General features: G+C 39.4%; 1 protein-coding gene and 1 long non-coding RNA gene across 2 annotated transcripts in view; one reads left to right on the top strand and one right to left on the bottom strand.

The window, feature by feature from the left end:
* Window positions 1–7,041: 7,041 nt before the first annotated feature.
* On the bottom strand, window positions 7,042–9,488 carry LOC135175531 (uncharacterized). The gene is made up of 3 exons (XR_010302380.1): window positions 9,421–9,488; window positions 7,312–7,401; window positions 7,042–7,211 (listed from the first exon to the last, which is right to left on the bottom strand). It is a non-coding gene; the product is annotated as an uncharacterized LOC135175531 (long non-coding RNA).
* NALF1 (NALCN channel auxiliary factor 1) overlaps window positions 8,841–27,664 on the top strand; it is a 525,223-nt gene continuing 506,399 nt past the window's right edge. The window contains exon 1 of the mRNA XM_064143774.1: window positions 8,841–9,660. Coding sequence (XP_063999844.1) covers window positions 8,842–9,660 — 819 coding nt within the window. The 5' untranslated portion in view covers window position 8,841. The remainder of the gene's footprint in view (window positions 9,661–27,664) is intronic.

Genomic DNA, 27,664 nt, shown 5'->3' on the forward strand with positions numbered 1-27,664 from the left:
GTGATAGACTAAACCAACTACCTGCTGAGACTCGGGGGACAGAGAAAAAAGAGGTTCTGCAGCATGATGCAGAGCCTTGTTAAGATTGTTCCCTGTAAATAAGCCTATCTTTCTACACTAAGGAATAGCTTCAGAGAGATTAACTGTCTTACCTCAGAGAATTCCTTCTCTACTAATGTTAAGTAGCTAAAGTACAGCAGTGACTCCCCCTCTGTTTTTGTATTTTCCTTTGGGTACTAAAAGGAATTCTGGTCTGTAATTCAGGCTTTGAAAGAGTTCTCCCCTGTCAGTAATTGCACTGTGTTGCTTAGTTTATTTTACAGAAATACCAGAAAGACATTGAAGACCATTGCCCTTCTGAAGTGTTTGAACTTTCATGAAGCTTTTATGGAGCAGAATCAGTCAACTGGTCTGTGAACTCTGAGAGCATGCAGTCACCTCAGCAACACATGCTATACTTCCACTGGCCTTGAGACAGATGCATTTGAGGCTTCAAGCAAATTACAGCCATAATGGTGGCCTACTCCTAGCAAGGCTGAATATGCTAGGTAACAGGCTGGAAGCTAAGCTGTATTTGCTTTGGTGCTATGGGAGGAACCAAGTGTTACACAGCCCCAGCCTGCCATCAGGGGCTGTCTCCAGAAGCAATAAACAAAAAGACAGGACAAAGAAGAAAAATTAACTCGATGTAAGAGTCAAATTTAAGACCCAGTGAAACTAATTAGGAGACCAAAGCACCCAGTATCATTATATTTCCTTGGTCTATCTTCCCTACTCTGCAAGAAAAAGGCAGGAAAATAAAGCTGTGCTTTCCTAGCCATGTAATCTAGTGGAACTATAATATACTGCTAAATATCAAGCAATGTATTTCAGTGGAAAATTAGAAAAGCAATACTGTTCATTTAATCTATGATTGAAAATTATCTCAATGAGACCTCTTCTGTATAAAATCTTTATTTCTGTATTCACCAAGCTGTGTATGATACTTGGAAAGGAAACACAACCTTATTTGAAACAATAACAAATATTCAGTCCTTAGGAGCTAAGTAAGATTAAGAAATAACATGATTTGCTGACCTACATAGTAGCCCATCAAGGGGTGAATTAATTATTTTTTCTTATTATTGAAAACAGTATTTTTCAGGCATTAGCTAATTCCCTCAGCCTCCTCTGTTTATAAATAGAGATGCTGAAGAAGAGGCAAAGGATGCTTTTGCTTTGCCAGAATCATCTCCCATCTATAGAACATGAGTAAAATAAAATCCCAGGAGCTATTTACTTGTCTGCACTCAGTTCTCTGAACCTCTTGCAAGGCATATGGAATAGAATCTAAAGTGTTTAGAGACTTGCTGGTGATGTCGCAGATGAAAGGAGATGTTTGTCTTCAGGTCAGACACATTAAATTGATTGTAGGATGATTCCAAGGCCACAAGAGCTTGAATCATCCTACAACTCAAGTCACATGCCTTCTCCACAGGAATACCCTGGAAGGCAAGGGAGGTAGAGAGAAAAACCTCACCCTCTCTCACCCTTGCTGACAGATGGCATTGCAGCCATCTGACAGAAGGCAGCATCTTATAGTTTGGTGGAAAATGATTGTTCTGGGTCAAAAAATGAGAGTATCAGTATATGGTTCATTAATGCCTGCCTTTTAGTAGGCAACAAAATAAAGTTGGTATGAAGAAAAACACTTTCACACCTGTTTACATATTTTTCTTTTAAAAAAATTGTAGGAAACAGAGCCAGAAAAGCAGACGACTAACTTAAAATTATCACCTGTCTTTCAAAGAATTAAAGCTTGGTTGCACAGGCAACAATTTAAAGTCATCTGGGAAGATTTCTGCCATGATCAGTGGAGAGATGGCAGAAGATGATGCCATTCAACAGTGACTGTTTTCAACACTTATTTAAGATCCAAAGAAGCTCTGCTCTAGAAGGAGCGGTATCTTTTTACTAGCAAGATGATGAAAGGATAAACTTGGGGTGCTTAAATCTAGATAGCCAATGCTAAATGAGATGATAAGTTTCAGAAAATGGTTTACCTTTTAGAGGAAACACATACACACACATATACATAACAAAGATAATTATTCAATGAGTGCTCTTGCTCTGCATCATGATTACATATGTTTTAACAGCAGGAGTATTTCTTCCATTCAGAAGAAACCCTCACATGAGACAACCTCAGGGGAGAATCTGCTAAATCCCTCTCCTGCATGCCCATGCTCTCAAAGGCATTTAAAACTCACACTGCAGCTGTGAGTACTTGAAACACAAGGATATTATCAAACTTTCACATGACTAGTCTGAAAAGAGTTTTCTAGGATGACATATTTTCCAGGAAAGTGGAATAAAATGTGGGGTAAAAAATCAGGGACAAATTCACCTGATAACAGTTATTATTTCTCTCTTTTCAACATTCTTCATAGTGCAGACACAGCAGAAACAGGGCTACAAATACAAGTTCGTATGCACTCTGGAGTCAATGTATCTGTGCATCACAAAGAAATTCTATCTAATAGAGGTATTGTAACCTAAGCTGGTAAAATTATTCTACAGTAACATGCTTAAAAAGAAAATCAGGCTATGAATTAAATACAGAAGTAATATCTCAAAGTCCTTTTTTTTTTTTTTCCCTTTGAGTGAGGGTGAGAATGCAAGTGAAAACTATTTAGCTGATCAGCCAAAATATAAGACTTTTTACACAGGGCACACAGTTCTTAATTTCATTTAAGAAAAATACTATAAAATTGATTTTTTGAGAAAAATAAAGTTTGATGATTTTTTTCCCCCCTGTGAGGTAAATTTTACTAGAAAGAAGAGCTGGACATCTGTAAGAGAGTCAAACAGAAAAGACAAAAAGATGTCTTTGATGTCTGTAAAAACATAATCAGGCTACAGCATTTATTAGAAGACAGAAAAGGTATGCAGGTGGTAACTAAGGGAAAGGAGGAAAAAAATATTTTAAAAGCTGTCCTCTACCTTTTGGTGGTTCTTTCAATCCTTTTTTCTTCTATTCCCATACAGACAGGATCTGTATTCTTCTGCCTATTTCCTTTATACAAACCTGGTCTAAAAACCCAATGCAATCTTTCCCCTGATCTCAGCATGCTTTGGATCAGATCTCAGTCTAACAGACATAAGCTAATTTGTGCGAGACATTTCTATTATCTCTTCCTGCTGCAGTCATGTGCAAAAGTTATATTTCACTTGTTTGATGGCTTCAGTTAATGAAGAATTGCTTCAGTTCATTTCAGCTTGTGCCCAAGTATATCAGCTGGATGTAATATTATGACCAGGCTCTCATTATAAAGATGTCATGATAAAGATGACCTACAATTTTTGGAGAGAAATTATTGGACTTTCAGATCCCATGTTATCTATTCATTGTTCCATGACTGAAAGTGTCACAAACAAAAACATGATCTCATTCTCTGGTCTCATACCATGCAAACATCTGCAAGATAATCCAATCAAAGTAATGACTGTGGTATCTTCCAAGTCTGTACTGGAAGGCCTTTTAAAATCCAGTCTGATAAACTTTTATGACTTACTGGGAGATAGTTAATTCTCTAATTTTGCAAGAAAAGCTGAACAAAAAAAAACACAAAACCCAATGAACCAAAAAAAGACAACCAAAAAAAAAAAAAAATCAAACCCAAGCCCAACCAAAACCCCAAAACAAACAGACAAATATTCACGCCAAAGCAAGGAAATCTAAAGTAAGGTGAAAAGTGGGAACAAAGGAGAGTGCAGGAATCTTAAAATCTGAGCTAGAGCTGTCTGAACAAGGATTAGTAATTTCAGTTCCTGCTAATATTAACATAAATTTTCAATTGCTTTGGGGTGATCAGACCCAGGTGCCTGAAGTTTTCTCACAATAATTCAGCTGTCTGAAAAATACTGAAGAGGAAACTAAAGTATGATGGGAAATAGAATTAATTCTTCATTGCTCTTAACTTGCTTGTTAACCCTCCTGTATATTATCAGCAAACAGACTCAGATAATTAAGCCTGACTCAGATACCCACAATTTGTTGTAAGAAGTCACAATAAAATAAACTATACAACTGAGAATGCTAAAGCACATACCCTATCATTTTCCCTACAAGGAATGTGCCGATATTCCTACTGAATACAAATTGTTTAATCTGTAAAAAATATTCAGTATAAGAACGACTAGTAAAGGGTTGATGTTTGCTAGTAATTAGAAAGTGCTGGATGACACTCTATTGCAAGGGCTTAACTGAGTATTTCAGCTGATAATTGCTGCAACAATTGCTCCTATCCAGTAGAACCAGTCAACCCCAAAATTAAATTAAGTCTACTAGTTTAAAAGCAGCCTGCTGCATGATTTTACAAAAAGAGATGCTGCTTAGCAATTAAAAAGTATTTTTTTCTTATATAAAGAATACACATTACAAAGACAAGACACAGCTCTCAAACCTGTTATAATCATATAAAATACCTACATTTCAGGTCTTACAACTGTGTATAAAAAATAACCAATGAAAAGCAAGAGAATGATGAAGGATATTGCACTATGCATGATACTAGACAAAACTTTAAGAACATTTACTTTGAAAGATCAAAGCCTTCTTTTCTGATGAATTTTGATTGTCATTAACATGTTATGTCAAGAATTATTTCTGCTTGGTAAGATAAAGCACTTTCACAAAGGAAATACATGGTACACAGGTTAAGCAATGAATTCAAGTCTCTTGAATGCTGTGCAGGGTCATTCTGTTAGACTTTGTCCTCAGTGCTTGATAAATTAGCTAGCACATATTATGAGTTAAAGAATTAAAGAAGATCAGTTATGACTGCACTGACTGAAGCCTTGTATGTCAGAGTTGATACTGAACTACATTACTTTAAGGACATCTGCCTGTGAAACATCTGGTGACTCCAGCTAGGAAGACAGGCTTCCAGGTGTTCCTCATACTTGCCAAGCTTTGTAACATAGTAATAAACATTGCAAATACAAAAGTGTCATTTCAAAGTGAAGCCAGTGTTTTGTGCCATTAGAATTACGTAGGATGAATGATGAATATGGGGACACATTTTTTTAATGATATTTTGGAGGAAAATTTGTCCCTTTCCTTCAGGTTCATAAAATTTATTAACCTAGTTTAAATAAAATTCTGTTATTTAGATTAATGATAGAACTGTTTTGAAGGAGCATTGAGAGAAAGCAGTGACAATACATGCTTCTTTCCTCCACCGCATGCAATCAGCCTCTTAATTTTCAAACATTATTTTATAGCCTTATTTCCCCCCCTCGAGCTCCAAGACCTAACACTAAGGGGCACCAGAGAACCGAACTGCATCTGCTCAGATCCGTCAGGAACCAGCTGCTGCAACTAACATGTAAGTTACTCACCGTGCGAGGGGAAGGGGGAATGGGACTTTGGGGGAAACGTAACAGGTGAAACAACAGTTCTGCATGACACATTACTGTATAAGAAAACACTCACTGGAAAAGCAAGGATCCGCTCATTTAGGGAATGCTCACTATCTTACTAAAGTCTATCACCAGGTGTTGAAAAAGAACTCTCACACTATTTTTACAAGATAAAAGTTGGGAAATGTGTGAAGATATTGTATGATGTGAAAATAGATTTTCTGGAGAAGCCAAGTACATCTTAAAAATCCTAGCAGATTGACTTTGGGTGTATTTGCTTTGATCCTACACAAGTGTAAACAGAGGAGCACAGAGTTATGAATTCATTCTTATACTAAGTTTTGGATGACGTCTGAGTATTAACATTTTTTCATTACCAATTCTTAAAATTCCACTATAAAGAACATTTCTAATTTCTGTGGTTTGTAAAATAGCCTATTACCCTCTCATTTCCACAACAGGACAACATGGGAAAACAAACAACAGGGAAAAAAAAAGTTAAAAAAACCCCACCAAACAAACAAAGCCAAACAAAAACCACAAACAAAACAAGTAAAAATCAAGCCTGTTTGCCAGGTGTGGACTCCAAAACCAACTTCCTTCAGCCCAAGTCTGGCTGTCAAGCAGAGAATAATTGTGTAATAAATTCCACATACCTTCATAGAGAACAATCCGAAAATCTCCAAACTTGCTGCTTATCCCAGTTGTTTTGTAGTTTGGTTGGTTTTGGTTCTTTTTTTCCCCCTCTGTATTTGTGTTTCAGTCCCTCTGTTCCATCACGACATATATAAACAACCAAGCAAAATATAACAAAATGTATGTCATTACACGTTGGAGAAGTAAAATTGTTCTGATTCTCTTTTAAAAGCTCAGTCACAGTCTTGTCCCAGAACAGAAAGTATAACAAAAATGCAGATGCAGTCCGAGGCCCAGTATGTCAAATCACTGCAATCAAATCTCCAAGACCAAAATTTATAATGTACCATTAGCAGACAGTGTTAGCTGATTGACTGTGAATTTCAAAGATGCATTCTGATTTGATTACTGTAGACTTTTTCTTATAATATTAGCACTTATTTCTCGGTCTTTAAATAGTCTATCAAAATAAAATCCACAGATCTCTTCTGCTTCATGTAGAATTTGACTCATAGATCCTTAAAAAGGCCAGATGAGACTATTATGATAATGTGTCTTGACCCTCAGCATAACACAGGGCATGGAACCTCACTCAATAACTCCTCTGTGTCTTCTGTTTGAGGCACACCATTTCCTTCTGAAAGACATTCAGCCTTGACTTATTATTCAAAGTGATGGAAATTCCAGCACGTTCCTTGGTAAGATCGTCCCTCAGTTAATGGCAGCTGCAGTCAGAAGAGGCATAGGGTTTGTCTTCCTATGATATGTTTTGGTTTCATCTGTCTTCCTACTATATCTTTTGTAGTTTTTAGTTATCTGGATCAGCTTACAGACCACTGGCATGTTTTTTAAGGAAAAAAAGCTTTCTTTAGCGAAATAATGGGGAAAGGCCACTGTTTGGGGTCTATTGCACACTATGATCAAGGGGCATTAGCAGTTCTTAGCCAGAGATGGAGAAAATTTCTGTAACAAGGAGAGACATGGTCTCTAAAACTTCCCATAGTCCAAAGAAGATATTAAATGATACATCTTGGTTATGCTATAGCCAGAGAGCATACTTGATGTCTCAGGAAGACCTTGTCATTCAAAGGACCTCATCTGATAATGTTCAACATCTAGTTGGTGCCTTTTCTTGTCTTGTTTGGTATCCAAGTCCCTCTGTTGTCGTTACACTAGGGTGTGTCGGCAAGCAAGATGAAGGTAATTTAGGAGTGACCAAACAGTCTATTTAAGCAAAAGACCCTGCTGGTTGAAGGCAAAATGTGGTGGTACCTCTGCTGTGAGTCTGAGTGGAGATCATCAGGAATTCATCACTCTAGTTGAAGTTAAGCCTGCGCTGTCTCTCTCTCCAGGCGGTGACATCTAAAAGGTGAAGTACAAATACTGGCAGTATTTACTCAGCTTATGCTGGGGAACAGCTTGGGGCTTACGGGCATTATGCTTTACAGCTTGCTGACTGGAAGACAGTTAGCTGTGTTCAGGCATTTTACTGTGGGGTCAAAACTTACTAGGATCCAGCACATAGAGTTTCATAGGACATTTGCTACGACAACGACAGACACAGTGACAGACCTTTTCAGCCACCATCCTACGTGGACATGGTGCCTCAGGGCCACAGAGGGAAGGAGGCTCTGAGGGAGAGAGGGCTGAAAGGTGTTACCCTACAGTCCCTTTGGTGCGACAAGTAGAAAGAGTTATACCTTCGGAGGGGCCATGTGGTCCCCAATACCTCCCCCACCTCCTCCTTCTCAGTCAGAAGGAGGCAGAGTTGCTGCAGCTGCCAATGCGCCAGGATAGAGAGATCTCGGCGCGGGAGGAGATGACGCAAAAGGCAGAGCTCCCCCCAAAAAAGTGTTTCTCCAGGACGAAGATGGCGGCAACTTAGCCCAGGGACCCAAGATGCCTGTGCCCATCGCGGGCCCCCAGCCAGGCAGTTCCGCCCCGTGCGCCCGGGGACACCGCGCCCGGCGGCAGCAGCGGCGGCAGCCGCAGCCCATTGTCACCAGCGGCGGCGGCCCCGGCAGCCTCCTCCTCCTCTTCCTCTTCCTCCTCCTCCTCTTCAGCATCCTCGGCAGCATTCCGGGAGCCCTGCAGCAGTGTCTCTCTAGTTAGAGCGGAGGGGGGAGAGGAGAAAGAGGAGACGGAGACAGCGGTGCAGGCATCAGTGCCGCGGTTCGGGGCTGAGGAAGAGGAGCAGCGGCGGCGGCAGGGACGAAGAGGAGGCGAGGAGCCCCCCTGGAGTCGTCCGTCGGCAGCGGGGGACGCGACATGCAGCTGTCCAGGGGCAGCGGGCTTTTCTCAGGAGGGAGATGGGGAGCTGCGATCTGACCATGCCTGGTTGAGAGGGGGAAAGGACCAGCCGCGCAGCCCCGCCACCACCAACTATCACCACTACCACCACCATCTCCTCTCCCTCCTCCTCTCTCTGCGTTATTGCTCTTATCTTCTCCACGGCACTCGCGTTGGATGGACTGGGGCTGCTTCGTGTGGTGAGACCAAGGCAAAGCCACCGGCTAAACCTAGTAGTATCTCAGAGGAAGAAAAAGAAGAAAGAAAGAAAGAAACAAAGAAAGAAAGAAAAAAAGAAAAAAAGAAAGAGGAAAAAAAGAGAAAGAAAGAAGGAAAGAAAGAAAAAAAAAGAGGGAGAAAGAGAGGGAGAGTGGAAGAGGGAGCGAGCGGGGGAGCGACACAAGGGAAGGTAGGCAAGAAAACCCCTCAGTCTTTTAAGTCAATGCATATTGTAGTGACACCGGCAAAGGAGCCCTCACGGTGGAGTCGGTCAGGGCTGTGCGTTCCCAAAATATGACCAGGGGTGCTTGGATGTGCAGTCGGAAGTATGATGACGGCTTAAAAATCTGGTTCGCACCCCGGGAGAACGAGAAACCCTTCACGGATTCAGAGAGGGCTCAGAAATGGCGACTGTCCCTGGCATCGCTCTTGTTTTTCACAGTCCTGCTCTCTGATCACTTGTGGTTCTGCGCCGAGGCAAAATTCACGGGGACCGGAGAGAAAGAGCAGCCACCGCCCGAGAAGCCGGAGCCCGCGGAGCCGGAGCTGCTCGCGGGCATGGGGGAGCAGGCGCCCCCCGCGCCCCGGCTCCTCGCGCCCCCCTCGCCCTCCCTCCCGCCCTCCCCCGGCAGCAGCGACGGAGGCAGCCGCGGCAGCCGCACCAACGGCACCGAGCCCCGGCACAGCAAGGCTGCTTTTCTGGGGAACTCTACCGCCAGGCCCTTGGAGACCTGCTCCCCCCCGAGCTCCTCGTCCGGGCAGTGCTTCAGCGTGGGGGACGCGGAGGCGGTGTGCCAGCGGCAGGGGGGGCCAGGGGGGACGCGGGGCGCTGGGCAGAGCCCGGCGCCCGGCTGGGACCTGACGGATTTTTACCTTTCCTTTTGTAATTCCTACACACTTTGGGAGTTGTTCGCCGGGTTGTCCAATCCGGACACTTTGAACTGCAGTCTGGATGTGGTGCTGAGGGGGGGAGGCTCCTGCAGCCAGTGCGTCCAGGCTTACCAGCGCTACGACCAGCACGCTCAGGAGAAATACGAAGAGTTTGAGGTTATGCTCCATAAATATTTACAGTCGGATGAGTACTCAGTGAAATCGTGTCCTGAGGATTGTAAGGTAGGAGTCTCTGCTGTGTTTCCTGTCCCTGGTTGGCGGGCTGGCGTGCCTCCCTCGTCTGTTGTGGCTGCTGTGGTCCTTGTTTTGGCTGCTTCGGTCTTTGCTTCTGTCGCCGGCGGCCGTGGTTTTTAGGGTGCAGTTGGAGTTGGCGGAGGATTATCGGCGCGGAGCCGCCGTTAGCACACTGCCAAAAAAGGAGGCAGAAAGAGAGGGAAGCTTCGGGGTGTGTGTGTGTGTGTGTGTGCGGTAGGGAGGGCGGGAAGAGAAAGGAAAAAGAAGTGAGAAGTGAGCCTTGGTCCTCTGGGAGTGCAGCACTGGATTTCCCCTTCCTCATGAATATGCGATTGGCTCCGGCTCGCCTGCCAGCTTCCAGCGGGCTAGAATGGGATTTGGCGGCAGGCAGCGACGGGGACTGCATGCCAGTGTGCGGAGTCCCGAAAGGCATTCGGGGTCGGGGCCACCCGACAGCGCTGCCCTGCCCGCCTGCCCTCCGGGCTGGCCGCGGCCGGAGCCTACAGGCCCACGACCAAGCCTGCGGGAGACGCAGCGGTGGCCCCGGGACGGCGGGTGAGGCAATGTTCAGAGGACGAGTGCAACCAGTCTCTTCTCGGAGACCGGGAGACCGTACCGGCGGCTCCTGGTGGGTTACGTCGGGTGCCTGGCGCCGGGTAGCGGCCGGCTCGGAAGCGGTTCTGAGTCTGCAGGCTCTCTGCCAAAATTTGTGAAGCTGGGAAAAGATGGAGAGTGTGGTTATCAGCGGGCAGTGCAGTGCTTCTTGGTTGGAAATTGGTGGTGAGACCTTCTTTGGTGTTACCAGTGACCCCTCAGAGAGATACAGAGTTTTTTCTTTTCCTTTGTTAGAAAGCAAGGTCCCAATTTGGCTCTTCGTAGTTGTCTTTTCTCTAATTTCGTGCAAAATTGGTTGGTCTGGGTCTCAAAACAGGAAAGGACAGAAAGAAAAACCCCTCTTGTCCTTAGCACCTAAAAATTACTAACTGCATGTGTTTAAACCCTTTTGAAGTGTTTGTTGGGAGCCAGGCCAGTTGAAGGGTCTCTGTCCTGAACAGGATTATCTCGACTACAGTGTAGCACTACATTAATCAGTCTGAACCAAATCCTGCTTTCTTCAAACATTCTAGCTTTCTTCAAACTAGCACAGTAGTGGAGCACAACACTGCGTGCAAATCACTGCCCCGAACAGAAGGCCTAGCGGTACCTCTGTGCTTTGTAACTTATGCAGGGTCTTCTGAAATAATTTTGTGGTAATGGTCCATGCCTGAAGAATCTCATTCACCAGTAAGTTAGTGCAATTCACATATATTTTTCCCACAAAAGACAACCAATCAACCAAAAAAAAACCAAAGCCCCAAACACCAAAATGAAAACGCAAACCAAACCAAAACACACCAATTCACAGTCCCTCCAGAAGCTGAAATATCTTGGTATCTATCTGGATAAAGTAGAAAAGTTTCTGTATTTATTTTGCTCTTGTTAAATTTAACAAAAGTACTCTCATCAGTAATATTGACTCCAGAGTTTCTAGGTTCTAAACTGTGTGCACGTACTCGTTGTTTGGTTACTGATCATGTAAATGTATTTTATTTCCAAAATGAATTGGATAAGTAAAAATCTTATCAGATATAAATAGGTGTCTGCTGCTGTAATGACATCTTCCCCATTTTAGTAACTCTAACTAGAATTTGACCTACTGCTGAGGGCTGCCAAACAATCTACATGTATGTGCTGAAAGTGGGTATTTGTATCACATTTTAGTTTGACTCAACTTTGTGGCAAAGTGTACAGTTGCTTTACAGAATGTCATTGCATAAAAGACGTCGAAAGTGAGAAGAACAGCAGCTGTAAACTATGTAATGATTTGCCCTTCAGGGACTGAATAAGGAAAAATATTTTTCTAATGATGGGGAAAAAGTTACTGACATTTAAATGATATGTGAAATGTATAAATGAACCAGACAAATGCAGTGCCATTGGCCAACACTTCTTCAGTTCTGAGTGTGAAATTGTATTGCTCTATACTTTGAGACTTTGACCAACCAGTCTGAGTGAAAAATGAAGGATATTCTAGTAAGGGAAAGAAAAAACTCACCAAACCCTAAACAAGGGTGCAACTTAGTGTTTTCTTCCGCTTTCTCGGGGAATCTGTTACGTGCTGGTTGGTGTTGGGCGTGGAGTGGTGTTGTGGCCTGGATTGGATTGGACTGGACTGTGTTGGACGGGGCTGAGCTGAGCCGGGCTGCTCTGGTTCGTGTAGAAGGCCAGCGGCTGCTGACGGAGAGGTTGCTGTCCGAGGTGCTGTAGATTGCACGGATCCCGCGGGTGCACTGACAGCCGCTTGCAGCTGCGGCCTAAGTTGATTCTTCTGGGTTACTCCGAAGTGTTTTGGTACATTCAGGGGGCTTGCAGAGCCGAGCATTTAGCAGGTTCAGCAGTCTGATAGCCGTCAGTGTGCTGATGTGCTTGTAGGTAGTATGCTTTGCAGTGTGTAGAGGTGAACCTAGAAACGCATTGTGAATACATTGTGACTGTTGCAATGTTTTGGCTGGACTTTCTGGTGTTTTATGCATGCTTTATTTTTGAAACTCAATTGGAAAATAGCTTTCTTGAGTGTCAGGAAAAATTTTTTTGAGTGGTGGACGTCTAGGTAATTGTTAGCTTAAGAATCAGAATGAAAATATGCATTTTAGGTACACAGTATATTTGGTTGGTTTATGTGATGAGCTGCTTTTTCTTTTAAACAAATTGGTGAAAATACTGAGTTTTCTCAACAATCATGTATGTAAGCACTGAATTAATACAATGAAAGGCTTGTTAAATAATTTATTTCTGTCTTCAATGTTCTGTGAGGGCTGCACCATTCAGAGAAGATGGCTTTTCATCCAGCTCACCAATTATTGCTGATGACAAAATCAATAAAATTTACACTGAATAACAGTCAACCTAAACCTAGTAATAGGATATTACTTTCCACTTGCCCTCTGCACCATTGTCTTCCACCCTTGACACAGTCAGTTCTCACAGTAAGAGTGGGAATTGTGGGGGTTTCTCAATCCAGGAAGTTATCCCCTTACAGAAAGTACTACTGGTTATAACAAGTAGCACTTATCAAAATACATTTGATCTAAACTTCAGGCTTTGTATTTTAATACCTTTTGTTTGAAACCAGAAGAAAATGAACTTTACTTTCAAAATATTCTGTGTTTCACTACATATATTCTCAATGATATTTTTAATTAAATTGCTTCATGTTTTGGAAATATGCATACAGGAGCTGTTTGGGTTGTCAGTTCACATTTAGCTACTGTATGTGGAGAGTTTTGGTTTCAGTTTCAATGTATAAGTATTCTCATTCCGTTTTTTTGAAAGGATACTGCCCTGTAATTAAGGTCTTACTATTAAACTTATTGAGTTGTATTAGGATTTTTTGAAAGTTTTTGTAGAAAATGCCAAGAATTTATAAGTATAGAATTTGCAAAATCACTGTCTATTTTTTGAGTAATAATCAGTGAACACTCATATGCATTTTATATTGTCACAATGTTGGTAGAGTTTGTATATTGTTTACAAGTTCTGGATTTCAGTGTTACCTCATTAGAACTCCAACTTAAGAAAGATCCTTACGTTTGCTGTCTTTATATATTATTTTCTTGTCTTGGTAGTTACATTCTAGCAATGGCTAAACAATGCAAATATGAGAGGGATATTTCAATGCATTACACACTCAGCAAGGTGACATAAATTGCTGTAGTTTTTGCACATTATAATTCTTGGTTATATTTACAGAGATTGTTCTTGGTAACGTCTGTAATTTTGAGAATAACATTTTTATATGCAGTGTGACATGAGACTATATTGAGACAATTAACAGAGAAATCTCCTGACTTGCTGTTGGAAGATGCAATTATTCATAATGACTTATCACCTTTCTATCAGAGGGCAATCACTCTGTGGAATAAAAGAGATTTCTGGCTACTTCAGATTAGGAACTGGGTCAAATAACTAAGTAGGACATAAATATAAAGACTTTTAATATCTTCTTCTTCTTCTTCTTCTTCTTCTTCTTCTTCTTCTTCTTCTTCTTCTTCTTCTTCTTCTTCTTCTTCTTCTTCTTCTTCTTCTTCTTCTTCTTCTTCTTGTAAGTTACCATTTTTTGACAGAAATTTCTTTAACCCAGTGAAAACTGAGAGTGTTTAAAACATTACTTTCTTCAGTGCTAGTTAAAATGAAATGTGCAATTTAAGTAAGTACCTTATAACAAAAACAACATGAAAATAATTCAGTTTTCCTCCTAGAATATCTAAGGAAGAAAATAAAAAGACACCAACTCATTTTATATCACCATTGCTAAAATATATGCTGAAAGGAGTGTTTTGTCATTTAGCTGTCATCCTAGGTGCTCAACAACCTTTTTTATTCAGGAATTGAATATAACAACTTGATTTGATGTTTATGATGCTGGTATCAGAAATATTTAAGAAAATAGCTGAGTTATAATACTACTAGAAGAGCATCCATATCAGTAAATGCTTTCATCATTAAATATATGTGGTATATCTGATAGGGATATAGAGGTAGTACTTTTGATACTAAATTATTTTTGTTTATTTTTTAATTTAAGGACTGTGTTCCACTACTTTTATCTCAGTAAAATGATGATTGAAAGTTACCTAAACCAACTAAAATCACATTTGTTTGCACTTATCTGGGAATATCAAAGCTTATATGAATAATGATTTTTCCAAGATTTTTTTCCTAAAAAGCATATGCAGTCTAATTAGGTTTTGATTTAAACTCTCAGTTAAGTGGCCAGAAAAGAGCAGACGAGAAATATGAAAGTAAAAGCTCAAGTGATAAAAGAATCATTTTGTTACAAAAGGTCACATAGACCAGCGACTGCCACAAAGGTAGACATTTCAATTGTACATCTTAATCACACTATTTATATTATATTCAAGAGTGGCACCTAAGCTAATCAGAAGACACTCTTACAAATTTTACAATCAGAAATTTGCACTGAAGGTCAGCATCTAATACAAACAGGAAACAGTACAAACTAATTACCGAATTGATGACTTTTCAGAATGTGTTGAAATTCTAGTGTTTATTGTAAAGCTGTTTTTGAAGTGAATATTATGCTCTGTTAAAAAGATGTGGCACTTGACTAGGTATATATATCTGTAAAAGTTTCATTTAAAATGCTTTGAAACAAGTGTGACTTAATAAGTTGATGTTTGCACATGCTGTTTGTTAGTTTGATTGAAAGAAAAAGTAGAAATTGCATTATATTTCAAAACTAATTTAAGAGAAATATGTGGATTAATTTAGTATGACTGTTCTTGTAATAATGCACTGGTATTTTAATATAAGGAGCTACACCAACTATGTACTAATGGATTTTGCATTTTGGCCTAAAATTCTAATTTGGCAGTCTGCTTCAGTCTTCTATTTTGAGCTAGATGAATGGCACTGCACTCAGGAAAGACTGTGCATATGCTTGTAGTCATTCAATTACTTAAATGCTTTGTTTGATCAGGATCAGGTCACTTCACTCCTAAAAGAGCAAATTTCCCAGGGTGTTCTTTCCAGCAATGAGTTCCCTCCACCCAACTTTCTGAAAGTTTGCATCTAATCTATCATTGAGATACTCATCCCATTCATAGTGTTAATAGGTACTTCATTCTGATTTAGGGGAAAAAAAAGGACTGTAGTTGACTTGTACAGAGCAGATGAAATAAATTCCACCCTAGTTCAGCAGCGGCCATTTAGCACTTTGTGGTATTACTGTCACATGCTTAGGGATCTCATGGCTCTGCCCTGAATTTTCCTTTGTTCTCTATGTCTCTTTGTATCAAGCCATACACTTCATATGCACCTTGCAGAGAAAGTGTCAGTATTGCTTCTTCATTTCATGTTCTTCTAGGAAAAGTAATCAAAATGCAAATTATACTTCTATCACTTATCCTGCCTAAAAATTGTTAGGCCTATACTTAGTAATTTATTGCTTCAGTCTTGCATTAAAATCCATGATGTATTTAGATCTATGAATTGTGTAAAAGGTAAAAAGTAACTTAGAAGCTGACTTCTTAAATATTACTTTTAATAAATATAATTTGTAACACCTCAGAAAATAGAAAAAGTAAGTAGTTCACCTGGGAAAAAAAAAGGAACAATAAAAGAGTGGATATCCAGTATGGACATGTTTACATCAAATACAAAAGTTCAGTCTCTGCTTGTAGTCAGTGATGATACACAGGTAATTCTGGAGGCTGAGTGTGTTTGCAATGAAGTACACATCTAAAACAGGTCAGATGGATTATGCACTAAAGTATTTATTTTCTGTCTTTGTCTCCAAAGAGATATACCATCTCTTTAGAGACATACTGTCATTTTATCTCAAACTCCTCCACTGTTGACCTCTAAAGACAAATTAGGTGAATCCTAGCAAACTGATTTTGAAATTAAAAACAAGTTTGAATGAAGTTGTATTCATATGCAAAATATATCTGCAAGGAAGTTTGTAGAGTCCTGCTGCTTGTTCTGTCCCACACTAACCTGGTGAAATTACAAGTATCTTCCACTTCTCTGATAACTTATACTGTCCCTAAAGAATGTGCGATTATGCAATTTGCATCTTAGTGATGAGAACTGGAAGGGGCCTTTTATGACACAACTATATTTTTATCACTTATTTTGAAAGAGGGGATCACAGGATGTCAGGGGTTGGAAGGGACCCAAAGAGATCTGTCTCCTGCCAGAGCAGGACCTTACAATCTAGCTCAGGTCACAGAGGAACACATCCAGACAGGCCTTGGAAATCTCCAGAGAAGGAGACTCCACAGCCTCTCTGGGGAGCCTGTTCCAGTGTTCTGTAACCCTTACAGTAAAGAAGTTCCCCCTTGTGTTGAGGTGAAACCTCTTATGCTGCAACTTATACGCATTGCTCCTTGTCCTATCACAGGCAGACTAAGAGCTTCTATGTAGTATTTGTCCAGTTATTTCTACTGAGAAATCACAAAATATGAATAGTAAGCCATCTTCTTAATAGCAGTTTTCTGCAGGTAAATCTGCTACAGATTGTTTTTTTAATTCTTCATTCTCTCTTCACAAGGAAGGTTGTAGGTTTGGGTTTTTTTTCCTTTGGTTGATTTTTTTTTGGTGTGTTTGTGTGTGCAGGTGTCTATGTGTGTGAGAATTCCTATACATTACACTATTTTTCATTTTCTTTCCTTAGACCAAATCAGAGGGAACTCCCAAGCCTTACTCAGTCTCCCACTCAAGAAGCACATATTCTTAGACGTTTATGCCACTTTACTAAAATAACCATATTGTACTTCTCCATGTACTTTTCACTGTACTTTTCTCTTGTCAGAACTGTAGACCAAACACTGCTAAGTGAAAATGTGTGATAGTTTCATTTACTTTACAGCGTCAATCAGTTCGATGAATACAAATGTAGTGAGGCACTAGAAACATATTCTGGTTTGTAGATTTTATTAATTTGGAGATAGGTTAAAAATATAAGAACAAGGTTTATTTCTGGATTTGTGATCTCACCTTTTCTTTACTCCTGAAGAATATGCACATTGAAGATCTGTATCTGACATACTCCCAGTCCATAAAGATGAAGAGAACAGGGGATCTTGTAAGCAACTTTGAAGTGAAGTTGATCAACACTTGTTATTCTCCCACCCTTTGTCTCATCTCTTTCATCCAAGCTGATGGGCATGTCTTGACATTTGTGTTTAAAACAAATTATCCCAAAGCCTTTGTGGAAAAACCTGTCACGACCACTTGAAGCACTGGTCAGATGCAGCCCCTATGGGGATAGAAGGCCATCATAAATGTTGAACTGATAAACATCATCAGTTCTATTTGAACATTGTGATACTTTGAAGTGTCTTTGAAATCCTGATAGGAGTGTTCATCTTTTATATAGGTTGATGGTGAGAGATCATTACTTGCTGATTAAAAATGTTAGCAAATATGGTGTCAAGTGAAGTAACCAATGAACAATGGATTTGGGTCTAGGTATTTAGAAATTCTGCAGCAGTTTGAAAGTCACTGTGGATGTTTTAAATGAATTCAACGAAATTAGAGGGAAACCATACCTGAAAGCTTATAGAAAAGTGTCCAAGTTTTCACTTTTGAGATAGAATAGTAGCATTTTTATGATTTTGTTTTGTTTTGTTACTACAATTTAGACAAGTTCCTCAGTCACACCATTTTATTTTTAAATTTATTCATAACCTAAAATAGAAGGGGAAAAAAAGTTGTGTTTTATAATATGCAATGTAGTCTAGTTTTCAGGTGATATTTTCCAGGAAGCAAATATGATACTTAGAATATTTTTAAAATACATGTTTAATTCTTGCCTATCCTCTGCATGTAAGATTAGATATTGCTTTGAGTTTGCCTGAATGCTTCCATAAATGGCATCTTGGGGTTGTCAGCACACTTGGATCTCTGTAAAAATATCATAATGAAGTATCTTTATTACATTTTTAAAATATTAGCCATCTAGAACCAGAGGATATTCATTTTTAAAGGTAAGGGAGAAAGATAGATTGCCTGTGATGTTTAGAAAAACTTTTTTTTTTTTCATTTTATTAATTCTTTCAGGAGAATGAAAGAGTTTCTAGAGTTTATTGATTGATGATTTCCTGATCATTACTTTGGCTAGCTTGCTCTCTGAGGGTTGCACTCACAGGTGCTTCTCAGAAAACTAGTTTTGTATGACCCTTACAGTGAAGAAGTTTTTCCTTATGTTAAGGTGAAAGTTCCTGTGCTGTGCTTTACATCCATAATTCTTGGCCCCTCAATTCAAGAGAGATGTTGAGATAGAGGAACGTGTCCAGAGAGGGGTGACAAAGCTGGTGAAGGGGCTGGAACACAAACCCTATGTGGAGAGGCTGAGGGAGATGGGGTTGTTTAGCCTGGAGGAGGCTCAGGGGTGACCTCATTGCTGTCTACAACTACCTGAAGGGAGGCTGTAGCCAGGTGCGGGTTGGTCTCTTCTGCCAGGCAACCAGCAACAGAACAAGGGGACACAGTCTCAAGTTGCGCCAGGGGAGGTATAGTCTGGATGTTAGGAAGTTATTTCCAGAGAGTGATTTGCCATTGGAATGGGCTGCCCAGGGAGGTGGTGGAGTTGCTGTCCTTGGAAGTGTTCAACAAAAGACTGGATTATGCACTTAGTGCCATGGTCTGGTTGATTGGATAGGGCTGGGTGATAGATTGGACTGGTCTCTTCCAATCTGATTGATTCTATGATTCTGTGATTGCTCCATGTCCTGTCCCAGGGTGAAAGTGAGAAGAGACCATCTCTTCCTTTTTGACATCCAACTGTCATATATTTATATACATTTATTAGATCGCCTCTCAGTCTTCTCCGCCCCAGACCAAAAAGTACAGTGGTGTAAAATGAGATTTGGCAGTCTTGGTAAGAAGAATGTTTTCTCACAGAAGGGTACAAACGTGGGAAGTCCCATTATTGTCCTCACAGATGCGCCCCAGCACATGCTGCTAGAAACATGAGGCCTCTGCCCCTTTGCTTACACTACTGGAGCATGGCCAGGGCTGAGGATATTTGGGGACTGGATTCCACTGGCTTGAGGTTTTGCACTTAAAAGAAAAAAGAGGCAAAACAAAAACATAGACACATTCTGTGGGATGGCATTTCATTTTTTTCTTATATTCAGAGATGAGAGATGTTAATTCCCAGTTTTGTTCTGCTCTCAAGTTGAAGTCTTCCTGTATTTCTACACAGAACCTGACAGAGTTTGGATCAGTATTATGAAGATGTAGGAGTTTCTGAACAAGATGTGTTTGAAATGTTTTCCAAATTATCTTAAAAGAAGAATTAATTTTTGTCTTATTATTTCTTTCTTGTACTCTTTCTGATATAACAGTCCTTGGGGAAATGACCTCTATTATAAAATCATTTTAGCTAAGAAGATATAGTGTATCAGAGTTCAGGAAACGAGGCTTGCTGTTTTATATCACAATTCAGTTAGAAGTGCATTGTGGTTTCTTTTATTTCTCTTTAACTCTTATAAATTCTGTAAGTACGTGTTTCATTTTTTTCCCCAACCCCAGTGTATTAATTAAATGTAAACCGTTACTGTAACACTACCTTGTCAAAATTCAGCAGCTGACACTGATTCTTGAGACAGGACCCATGTCTCAAGACCCATGTGTGTGACAGATGTGAATTTAAAATACTGTTTTATTTTCATTTGCAAATACAGACCAATTTCTTTACATGGGAATCTACAATGACATAAACCAGGACAAACTCCTTGGAAAGCAATGGCTTCCTTAAATGTAATACTGTTTTCAGAGCAATAGTCACGTGGAATGCTTTACCAACTCAAATGTATTAAATCTGAGGGACAGATTTGACTCAGGTTTGCTTTACAAACCTTGGTACAGAAAGCAATATGCAGAGTACTTAAAATTCTCATTTCCTTGTCTTTGACTGATGTTACTGATATGATAGTGTTGTTGGATTAGATTTTCCTCCCCTTTTCTTTGTTGTTCTATTTGGTTCTGATCCCTTTCTATTATTCTATTGATTTTTTTAGGCACATTGTAGTAAAATATTACAAGCTTAACTTATTCAGCTACCTGGGGCAGGAAAGCCTTCAAGAAAACAAAGCAGAGTTAATTTACCTTTTTTAGAGAAGATTGTAGGTCATCTGCCAGGGTTAAAAGGAGAGATGCTGCTCAGCAGTATTGCTAGTTTAAATTCAGAGAAACTGCTTTGATCGCTGTAAATACTCTCTATTTAGGATGCTGTGAATTCGGTTAGAATTTTAGCCTAAGTTCAAACAATTGATCAGGTAATGAAAGTTTTGTTCTGTGCTAGATTTCAACACACATAGAAAAGGTAGTAATTTTAATAATGACTCGTCCTAAATTAAAATTACAGGTATTGTGCACACATATGTATGCATATATATATATATATATATATATAATCTCTCTCTCTATATATATATATATCATATCTATATCTATATATATGTATATATATGTGTGATATACGTATATGCATTTATCTTACAGAAAGTGTGACAAGGAAATTGCTGAAGCTGGATCAGGCATCTTGGGGAGGCTAGCACAGTCCTGAATTCGAGTCCTATGGAAATCTTTGAAATATCCTGAATTCTTTAAAATTAAAAAGTAGTTTAGGAAGTACAGGAAAATCTAACTTTTTTTTTTCCCCACTGATCTGGAAATGCAAATTATTTAGGGTCTTTTTCTTTCTCTTTTTTAAAGACTTCAGAAAGGTTTTACAATAAATGTGGAACAAACAAGCATCAGTTGGTGATGATATAGCCAGAAAGCACATTCTAACCCTGTTTTATGCTGCCCTTGCAGCTCCTTTGTAGAGACCCTCATTGTGTTTGGACTGCAGTTTGGATCAGTGTTTGGATAATTTATGGAAGAAGTTATGCAGAATGTTCTATTTTCTTAATTGGAATATTTTAGATTACTTTCATTTCTGCTTCTTTATTTGCACATTACATGATAATGTTGTTTGTTTGTGTGTGTATGTGGTTTTTTTAACACTAGGATATTTTTTTATTGCTGTTGTCATCTTGAAGATCAGGTTTTTGCTACTGTTCGAGTTTTATGTTTTTTTCTGAATTATTTTAAAAAGCAGAATTATTTCAGCTTATGTAATATAAGCATCACTTTCAGTAACTTTCCAAATATTTTTTTAAACCTTTTTTGCAGTTTTCTGTCTCCTTCTGGTGTTTTCATTTTGATTACTGGAGAAACATTCCTTCATTATTTTGGTATAACATTTTTTTTTTAAATAAATGCAAATATGGTGGGGTTTTTTTGTTTGTTTTTTTGTTTTTCCCCGTAATTTTTGGTATAGTCAGAATTTGTTCCTTTGTGACCTGCACTAGATTGTATGGTCCTGCTCTGGCAGGATGTTATGGAGGGGAAATGAATTGATGTGAGATGATATTTTCCAAAATTAATATTGTTTATTAATTTTGCTATTCAGAACTCTCACCACCCCTGGCCACTAATTTTAATAATATTTTGTTTTTTGTATGGTCATGGAAACATTCTATGGATAATATCTAGATCTAGTAATAACCAGCAAAATAGATAAACATTAATTGAACTGGAAGAGAAGGTTCCCACGGCCAAATGCCACTTGTGGTCAATATGCCGCTTGCCCAGTAGATGGACTTAAGGAGCTCTTTCTGCTCTATGGCAGAAGGCAGTAGAGAATTACAAAGAGGCATTTAAGCATTTACTCAAAATTATTATTACCCACTTACAGGGGACTAGCCACAGTCCTGACAGTGCCCAGATGCTTTCAGGGGACTCTGTCTTGTTGGACATTGAGATTTGAATCTTTCTGGCTTCTGGGGACAGCACACAGACAATCTCTGACCTTGTCTCCTGGCTTCTTCTGGATGATCTGTGTATATGTCCAGGGATTCTAGGCAGGACCTTTAGCTGCAGAAGGCAGATGTGGTGCAGTCTCATCACGATGTCATGCTGGCCACACAGGATGATTGCTTGCAGACATCCAGGGTCTGCTCCTGGTAACTCATGGCAGTGGAGTTTACCAGGCAAGCAGCAAGACAGTGTGCAATAGCAGCACGGCTGGGCACAGCAGAGAGAGCACAGCAAAGAGCAGTAAAGCAAAAGCAGGTTGTTCACCTGCCCATCTCCTTTTATCAATGTGGGCCGAGATTAGTTGCCCTTTGGACACAGAACAGCCAATCAGGATGGCAGTTAGCCAAACCTTACCGCATTAGGCAAAGCCACAGGCTCACTTTTCCCTAATCTGGGAAAAGCAGAGGCCTTGCACTAGGCAGGCACAAGCTAAGTGTGTGCACCTTACACCACAGGACCCTGGGCAGGCCAGACTCAGTGGCTCCAGGTTCTTTTGTGTCAGTTTCACTTTTCTCTCTGGTGGAGCAGAAAAGCCTGCCTAGGCAAGGCAGGACATGTATAAGCCTATTTTGGGCCTATCAGGCCTACCACAACACAGGGGAGGTTGGACCCAAAGATCTTCAGAGGTCTCGTCCAACTCCTAACATCCTGTGGTCCTGTGAAGAGATCTGATTTTTGGGAAGGAAGAGATCCTTCTCTCCTCTTATAGTTGTTTATGTCTGCAAGTGGAGGAGATGATATGTTTTGCAGCTTGCAGGAAATACTTAACATGTTACAAAAATCATGACTGGAAGGGAAGACCATTAGGCTTACAGGGAGCAATAAGAGAGCTATGAATATCTGTCAGCTTTAATTTGGGTTGCTCTGAATTTGTGGTCCTTGTGTAGGGGATAGGAAAGGGAGCTTAAAGTATATGTGAACAAATTGATGTTTGAAATTATTTGATAATATATTTGAAAGAGAAGCAGAAGACCTGAAACCGTTTTGAATTTTCTTCCTGCAGGTAATGATATTGTTGGGGAACTCAAACATTACAGTAACTCAGGGGTATTGGAGCCCTACAGCATGCATTGCACCATGAATTACACCTGCTCTACTCCTCAAAGGGATGATCCTTCTTCAAATTCTATTTTTCCACTTTCTGTCAAAACCTGTCAGAGTTAAGAGGCAGGTACTTATTTCTTATAGAGTCTGCACACACATGGGAACACAGCTCACAAATCTCAAGTGCCTGAACTGTGTACATGCAGCTACCCTGAGGCTGTGTCACTATTAGCATTTTAGTTCAGGTCAAGGGGGTGCTTTGAAACAAATCTCCTATTTGCCCCCACTGCCAATCTTATTGTAACTTGATTTACGTCACAGAACAATCTGGGAGCATATAAACTGGATTACTTTCTGCTGAAAGTAAAGGCAAAGGAGTGGCCCAGAAGTATGTCTGATATGTTGCAAGAACTAAGGGACATGCAGTCTATAGGAATAGGATTAGCTGGATGTTAAACCTATGAAACACATTTAACGTAGAAGCCAAGTTCTCACAATCTGCAGAGTGTTTATACTTAATAAAGCACTGCTTCAGTCTGCAGACCATTTCTACAGAGCCACTCTCTTTGTTAGTAGCCACACAACTAAAGCTGAAGAGAATGAAATTTGCCTCTCAACTGGAGATAATTCCCAAAATATTTCAGTAATTTCTGCTGAACTGCACCTCAAGACCCTGGGCAGGAGCTCCAAAATGATTGACTGGACCTGGCTCTATATAACCATGTCATTAGCCATTATCTATTATTTTTATTTTACCTTTTAAACATTTTTTATTGTTTTTCCTCCTCATCTTGTGTTGCTATGCCTATGGAGATGATGCACACAGTATGGTGCAGGCTATTTCTCTGTGTCTTCCTAGCAGTTGCCAAGCCTCAGTACAGCAGAACCACTTCAGCTCTGCTGTGTTTTGGACTCTTTGGATTGCTTCTGTCCTTGCTGTGGAGCTAACTGCACCTTCTGAGCACAGAGATATAAGGTGGAGCAGACCTTTCACTGCCTCTTTGTGGCAACTCCTGACTTTGTAGTTTCAAAACAGTGCAAAAATATCTAAGTAATCATTAAAATAGAGATTTGTGTGGTGAGGGAAGGAAATCAGCAATGTAAAAAGTCTGACCTTCTTTCCTAAAATACTGCCCTCATCTTCTGTTTTCTTGTTTCCCGCTAGGGAAAAAAAATATTGGGCAGTCTTCAGTAGGCACTGAACTGCAAACTAGATACACAGGAATGCTTTAGTAACTGATTCTCTTTGATAACTATTAATTTTTCTATATACTTGCAAAGACTTAATTTTCTTTGGATTTTTTCAGCATATGTAAATCATATGGATTTATATTCTTTTTCTTCACAGAATAAAGCTCATCTTCTTCAAAAGGCTAAAAAGTATGAAGTATTACTTTAGAAAATAAACCACTAGAAGAATATTGTTTTACTGACAGAATGTATGTTGTTAGTATGAGAAAGTGCTACCTTCTCAATTTTTATTATTTAGACTTATTTATTGTGATACCCCCAATAATTAGAGGTGGTCATTGCTTTTGAACCTTGAGAATTCATACCAGTTATTGAGTTGTTTCTAAGTAAGTTTACTGCAGTTCTGGGAAGAAAATTAGTTCTCCCAGAGGTCTTGATTAACTCTCTTCCAATAGTAACACTGTTACTAATGATCTGTGTGGCCTAATGATAACCAGCCTTTGATAACCACCCTAAGCTTTCTTACCTTGTGCTAAACTCAGAAATTTGGTGGGTCTGAAAACAGGCAAAACAAGCGACTTGCTGGCCTATCAAAAATGGATAAAGAAATAATTTGCTGAAATAGCATAAATTTGTGTGGTTGATTGAAACATTAGGAGAAGTCCCTCAGGTGACCGGAGTTTAGATTACCACTAGATGCTACTGAACTGACAAGGAACTGCAAGGGAGACAAACCAGCAGAGGCAGGACATTGTCCTGCCAGTGGGTGAAACAATGGAAATGGCAAGTAGCCAGATCTGCAGATGTTCAACAGGTCATCATAAGAGTAGATAGATCACATATTCCTATACAGCTTGAATTGGATGTATCCCAGATTATGTGTCACTTTATCGTGAAGCCTCAAGGAGCCCATAGTGAAGAAATTAGAAAACTGAAGAAGGTGTACTTGTGGTAAGTGGAATGTAGTAACTGACATGCTACACTGGTCAGTGATCTGCTTGGTGTCATGTCTTCTCTCTGAGAATAAGCTTGGGAAGTGAAATGAGTGCTGTAACAGGCAGTTAGAAAAAATTGCTAGTTTGCAAAGTTTCTTCTTAATACATACTAGTCAGTAGTCAGTTTTCATGATTATAATTCAGTAAAATATTTTTTCCATCTACTTTGTGTTAGTATAGTTTCACACATGAAGGAATATCTTTTCCTTGGAGACACACCTTTCATTTTGTAAGGCACTTACAATGGCATTCAAAATCCTGATTTTTTTCTGATTGTGTAGTAAATTACCGAAGTTTCATCAAAATGTAGTTCTTGCTAAGTTTCATGCTTTGGTTTTGATGGTTCTTTGTAATAATTATAATAGAGTTTTTATTCCTGTAATTCTTACTGATTTATTTGTATACCTCCTATAGAATTTTTTGTCTGTATCTAGTGGCAAATTGTTAGATGAATATGAAGAACAGGTTAGAAGAAGATAATTATATTTATGTAAATTATGTTAAAGTTGTATGGCCAAATTAGCAATCAAACCCAAAAAATAACACAGTTTTGAATATATTGGACTACTAGTAAAGGGGATTACATGCCCCTTGCACAGTTTTGGGGCTGTACTAATGACTACTGGCTGGTGAAGGCCAGTTTCTTGCATGACAAAGGAAGATTTTTGTGTATTGTATACACAAATGAGAACAACATCTGCACATCTGCTGTAATAGATCTGCAACTGTGATGCATTACGATGTAGACTTTTACCTGTGATTATTGTCAATATTGATGCATCTAACAAGTCCCTTGTTCATCAAGCTTCTGCAATTGGCAGTTTCTCATTGATACAGTTTCACATGTTTGCTGTTTAGCCACTTTAACACTCTAAAGGACATTAGTACAAAGCAGAATTTGTTATGATGCAGCCACAGTTGTGCTTACAACATTTGCAATTCACACCAACCAGTAGTAGAGATGACAGTTTATCTCTTAGGACATTACTGTTCTTGTTCAGTACTACTTAGTCTTTTTTCTCTTTCCTTCTGTTCCAGCCCTTTCCTAAACTAACCTCTCCTGATATAATTGATATAGTAATATGCTGTACTAAGAAGGACAGGACATTTTTTTGAAAAGGAAAATGAAAGATGAGCATTCATGACAGCAACTCTGCAAGTAAAAAGTGTGCTTTGTACTATATAGAAATTGGCATGAGAGTCAGCTATGTGCTCAGAAAACAGAAGAGGGTAGCTACAGAGGTAGCCTGACTTTTCATTTATTGTTTCTGTTGGTTTTTTTCTGGCTTGTTGTACAGAGCAGAGCACTTTGCTGTGAGGAACTTTATATATAAATCCACAGTAAAATCAAAGTCCTTCATTGAAATGGTGTTACCTTTTGGACTTTGTAATGTCAAATAGGGAGTTACATCTGTTTGGTTTAAATAAAAAGCATTTGTCTGTTTTAAACATTCAATTTTCAGTTTTGCTGAACTCTTAATTTGTCTTATGTAGAAGATAAGTAATTACATAATTTACTTTATTTGTCATTTATATTTAGTTATTACATCTTTTTAGCCTTTTCCTTCAGAGGCATCAAGCTTCCTGCTTAAATAAATAAATCTTAGCCTTCGTAGTCTCTATACCAGTACTCTTTTCCTTTTCATCTCTTTCTCAACAATATCTTGATTTTAGATTGTGTTTTGTCCTAAAGGAATGGCTTCCTTTATCTGTGCATTTCCCCCATTCAGTGGTCATTATGAGTTTTTCATTCTAGACGGAAGTATTTCATATGGTTCTTTCCAGTGTGCATCTATTAGGCTTGGCAGTGCTGGATTCCATCTGCTGTTCTTTCCCCTTTCAATGAACTCTTCTTAGCCTGCTTTGGCCTTGATTAATTTCAGACTTGTTTTGTCAGTTGTAAACATTTCCATCTTTCTGTTGGTCCCATTTCCAGATGATTAATAAATAGCTGAAACACTCTCATCCCTAGTAAAGAACCTGGGGGTGCCCTGCTGTTTTCAGCCACACAGAGCAGTGACCACTAATAAATGTATTCTGCTTTTTGTAGTTGATTTCTAATCAATGACAAAGCTATACTTCTCACTTTTGTGATTACTTAGTTTCTGTAATAGCCTTTATGGGAGGCATTCTTAGAGGCATCCACTGGAAATCCCAAAAGCTTATATTGGCCATTTCTGGTTTATCTGCCATTTATTAACATGCAAATGAATTCTAATTTTTTTTTGTTGGTGCCTCAGTTAGTGTATTTATTACTGCAGTTATATTTGCATGGAACAGTTTGAAATCTTGCTTGGTTTCTCTCAGTAGCTGAATGAGGATGACTA

Source organism: Pogoniulus pusillus, chromosome 5, assembly GCF_015220805.1.
Source record: "Pogoniulus pusillus isolate bPogPus1 chromosome 5, bPogPus1.pri, whole genome shotgun sequence".
In the NCBI taxonomy this organism is placed as follows: domain Eukaryota; kingdom Metazoa; phylum Chordata; class Aves; order Piciformes; family Lybiidae; genus Pogoniulus; species Pogoniulus pusillus.